The sequence below is a fragment of the Vigna unguiculata genome, chromosome 8 (genome assembly GCF_004118075.2).
Source record: "Vigna unguiculata cultivar IT97K-499-35 chromosome 8, ASM411807v1, whole genome shotgun sequence".
NCBI lineage: Eukaryota > Viridiplantae > Streptophyta > Magnoliopsida > Fabales > Fabaceae > Vigna > Vigna unguiculata.
In genome coordinates, this window is record NC_040286.1 from 14,293,067 (window position 1) to 14,297,530 (window position 4,464).

General features: G+C 36.8%; 1 protein-coding gene across 2 annotated transcripts; it reads right to left on the reverse strand.

The window, feature by feature from the left end:
* Positions 1 to 684: 684 nt before the first annotated feature.
* LOC114195404 (putative UDP-glucuronate:xylan alpha-glucuronosyltransferase 3) lies at positions 685 to 4,230 on the reverse strand. Of its 2 annotated transcripts, none has more exons than XM_028085863.1 (4): positions 3,929 to 4,230; positions 3,341 to 3,544; positions 2,380 to 3,017; positions 685 to 1,930 (listed from the first exon to the last, which is right to left on the reverse strand). In XM_028085863.1, exons 1-4 carry the CDS (start codon positions 3,985 to 3,987, stop codon positions 900 to 902), a joined length of 1,932 nt encoding a protein of 643 aa, XP_027941664.1. In that variant the 5' UTR covers positions 3,988 to 4,230; the 3' UTR covers positions 685 to 899. The 2 variants fall into 2 exon arrangements, with proteins under 2 accessions (XP_027941664.1, XP_027941663.1); XM_028085862.1 differs by having other exon boundaries at positions 3,335 to 3,544.
* Between the last annotated feature and the right edge of the window lie 234 nt (positions 4,231 to 4,464).

A 4,464-nucleotide genomic window follows, 5' to 3' on the forward strand; every position in this document is an offset into this window, starting at 1 on the left:
TGTACAATGAATCAATGAAAACAAACACAAAGCGGAAAATAATTTGAAAATATAATATCTAAATTGAATTATAATATATCCAAGTCACACGTGGTTAATCTCCCGCTAAATTGTTTGATTTATTCTACACTAATTATGGACTAGTAGTAATGTATAAAAGTGAATAACATTAATCATAATTAAATTAGCCCAACGCGCGCAACAACTTCAATATGCACAAGATAATTCATGGTAAGAGGCATAATTTTATATATATATATATATATATATATATATATATATATATATATATATATTCTTTAGTGATGGAAATGCAAGATAGTGATCTCCATGCAAGAGCGTAAGTGGTACTTTTGATCGTGAGGAAAATAAAATCTCAAGAAATAAATGTCTCAGGATTAAAAGAAAATAAATATATTTTAACACCTCTACTTTTAGCGTTCATTCTTAAATAATTCAGAACAATTTGACAAAGAAATAAATCAGTTCATAATTCAGAGGAATTTGACAAAGAAATAAATCAGTTCAGAAAGGATAATGGATAAAAAAAAGTAGATTAGAAACAATATTGAATTCATCATTCATGCCGTGTTTTAAGGTAACAGTTGATGTCTATAATTAGTGACGCGAAGTTACAGCATGAAAAGATAGAAAACACAGCGAAAACGGCGGCAGGAGAAGATATTTAATGAAATACTAAAGTCATTTACTTTGAATATAAGAGTAACTAGGATGCGCTTTCAACGTATAATCCTTTGACCTATAAACCATACTCTGGGACCAAAAATAGCATTATGCCATCACTTGCTTCTAGACGAGGTAATGGGAGAAACAGATTTTGCAAACATGTAGAATCTACAGTAAATATATGGAGGTATGAACTACGAGGAAAAGTACATTCATAAAGACGAGAGAGATTTGGTTTGGACAACAGGTGGCGAATTGTTAGCAGTAGAATTATCTGTCCAATTCTTTTCACCCCAATGCCATAACATGCTCTCCCAAAAACAGAAATCCTCAAAGCACGTTTTCAATCTTAGATCTTCTATCTTGATTTTCCAGTGACCATCACTGTAGTTTCCCTTTTCTGCTTGTCTTCGATCCCACTCTAATGAAGCCTTCTGCTTGGACCTAAGCAAACAGTACTTACGCAAGTTTTCTGGCATGGCATCATGCACCTTCCACCATCTTGCATGAGCCACATCACTTGCAAACTCCTGCAGAATGTCCACATTCCAGTTGCAGTCATAGTCTCGAAAGCAAAGCCATGGTTTATAACCCAGATAATGGATGACATAAAGGATTGGTGGATCGGCTCCGAAGAGACGGGTTTTCATCACTTTTTTCTCTTCCTCATCACCTTCCCAGAAGTGCTTCAAGAAGTTCATATGTTTTGGAATCCGGTGCCACCATGTGAAGATTTCGTTAAGATACCCTTGGTCCCCTCCATTGTACGAGACAATCTCATTGATGTGATCCATAAGCAGTTGGAATGTACAATTCGATGGTTCAACCACCATTACACCTGAGTTGAACAGCGTAGCATTGTTTCCTATGGCAGTTATTTCAGGCATCTCAAAAAGGAAATCGATATTTCTAAGAATCAGAAGGTCAGCATCAATGAAAATGATTTTATCATAATCTGTTAGCTGCCAGAGGCGGAATTTGCTGTAGTTCCATTCGTTGTATGCCTCTGGTTCTGCTTTTGGATTCCTGATTCTTTGGATTGTATGAATCTTCCATCCGGCAGCCTCCAAGCCACCTCTATGATAATCAGTAATCGTGTCGTCAACAAGAATCACAAGATCTCGTGTTGAACCAGCCATTCGAATACTCTGAGCAGCAGTAATAGCTCCACAAACATACAAGTGTGCAGAGTGCAGGATGGTTGCATAAGCTTCTCGTTGTGGCCTTTCTGAATAAAAATTTTCTGGTAAAAGAACATAGTTAGCCTCTGATCAGTGTGTCCAGTTAATTTCATAGATCAAGAAACTTCAAAGGTAGCGGAATAAATAATATACTTTCAGAAGCCACATTGCCTTTCGGGACTATATCATAAAAGAAGTATAATAACCTATTTTGATGCAACAGGAGGACAGGATTTAATTAATTTAAAAGTTCATGCTTTCAGTGACACTACAAAGGAAACCTGTTGTGACATCTTGGACTTAGTGTGCATACATCATGCTCCTTGGCCAACCTTTTATTTTCCATGTTGGTCTTCAATAAAGGAAAATGTGGTACACTAAAATTTTGAAACTCAAACTGATTGTTGCTTAAAAAACAAGATGGAAACATGATCCAGGGATAAGGAGATCAAATGAAAAGCAAGGACGAAATGAGAGCATAGCATAAGAAACAAGTTTATTTGAACCTGACCTTTAGCCTTCATAGGAACTGCTAGTTCACATGAACCAATTGGTAGCTGCAGCTTATCCCTCAGTCTATTCAGGTTGGGTTCATAAAGCCAGGCACTCCCTTCATGCTGTATAAGGTCCTTGCAAGTAAATAGATTTGGAATCGGTAAGCAATCCGTGACCAAAAGCACACGGACTGGATGATATCCTTTGGAAGAGGCAGCAAGTCTTGCAGCTTCAATTTGCAAGTGCAAACGAGCTACATCTCTAGACCAGCGTCCTGACTTGTGGCAGGGAAGCTTGACAGCAATAAGATCAAGCCGGGGCTTTCCTGGTACCTGAATCCTAGGTAGAGCTGGACAAGTAGGGAACTCATATTCTTCTTCTTCATCTATCCATTCAGGATACAGAACTTCCCAAGTAATATTACTTGAAACATAGTCCAGACTAAGGATTACATGCTCTGCTTCTGGTATCAGCTCCTTCCAGTGGTCATTCTCACTGTCATTGAAGTTTAATAAGCCAACACCCTGATATGTGTCCTTATCCTTCAAATTTTCAAGAACATTAGATATTTGGTCCCACTCAATATTGAGAAATGATGCATAACGTGAATCAATGCCACCAAATCCTCCTCTCCAGCCGTTTATAAAAGTTGGCCTGAAAAAAAAAAAAAAAGACGAGTTAAGAAAAGGAAATATGTAACCGAATAAATCACCCTTTACGATTTGAACAAATAAATTGCCACAGTATTTCAAGAACACAAGACATAATCTTTGAACCGACACATGCTTATACATAGACAGATTCAAATTCATAACAGTAAATGAATTCTCCTTCCAATATATACTGCAGTGCTGTAGAAGAATCCAAAAGCAAGCTTTATTTTCTAGAAAAGCAAAATTTGAGAAACAAAACCATCGAAATATAAGGATGCAAAAAAAATGTGAAAACATGGAGACAAACAAAAGACATACCGCGACCTGATAGAGTTTGACAAATGATCGGTATTGTAAACAGCTGGAGGATGGAAAATGGTAACCAAGGTTCCCAATATAACAACAACCAAAACTAATTTCCAATTTGGCCTGCATGTTATACTCTTCTCTTGGAACGGAGTATGCAACAACTTCTCAACATCTTTGAAATCTTTATTTCTTTGAGACCTTCTCTTGCCAGTATCTTCACTGCACCGACAAGAAAGCAAAATAAACAAAAATTCAGCATCCAATAAACACGAGAAACAGTCCAAGTAGCACAACACAAATCATCAAGACCGAGGTTCAATTTCCCTCATCATTATTGCATTGCTGAGATACCAAGATCCTACGAACATATCGCGCCAATTCTGAATTACGACAAAATAAATACAGTTCGCCGGCAATAGATTCCGTTATCTTCGTAGAAATAAATAAAAGCAAAAAGAAAAAAAAAACTGAAGCAGATATCTAGGATTTCGAAACTCTCTATAACTCAAGTGCTAAAAATAAATGTGACATCTAAAATGCAGTTCACGCAAGAAGATTAAAAACAAACGCAAATTTAGTAAGGCATTAAGTACGGAGCAAAACCTAAAGGAGGCGGAGGAGCGGTGGCGCGGCTCCACGAAGTTCGGAGACGGTCCCCTCATTTTCCGATTCAGCTCAAGAAAGCATCAGATTCGGAAACAGAACGAGAAAATGGCGAGGGAAGAGGAAAAGTTGGAAGTAGAAGAAGTGAAGTATGATTGGATTCAAATGGAGGAAGATCAAGCCAAAGAAACAGAATTGAAGGAAAGAGGAATCGACAAATGTCGCAGAAGGGTTTAAATGCTGCGTTTGACGAGTTTGTATGAAGCAGAAACAGAGAGACCTAGTCTCTCTATATATACATACATATATAACTCTGTTGTTACATTCAACCTTTTAACAACTTAAATAATCATCTTTTGAGATCATTTCACTGTTGCTGATTCGACCAATTATCACATAGCTAACTTTTTTTCTTTAATCTGTGTATGAATCGGTATGTTTAATCATTGTGTTACTGTGAAAGTATCAAATTTTCGCATGTTACAACTTTTTAATTTTTAGAGCTGCAAATTTTGTAAAATAGAAGGAATAAAATT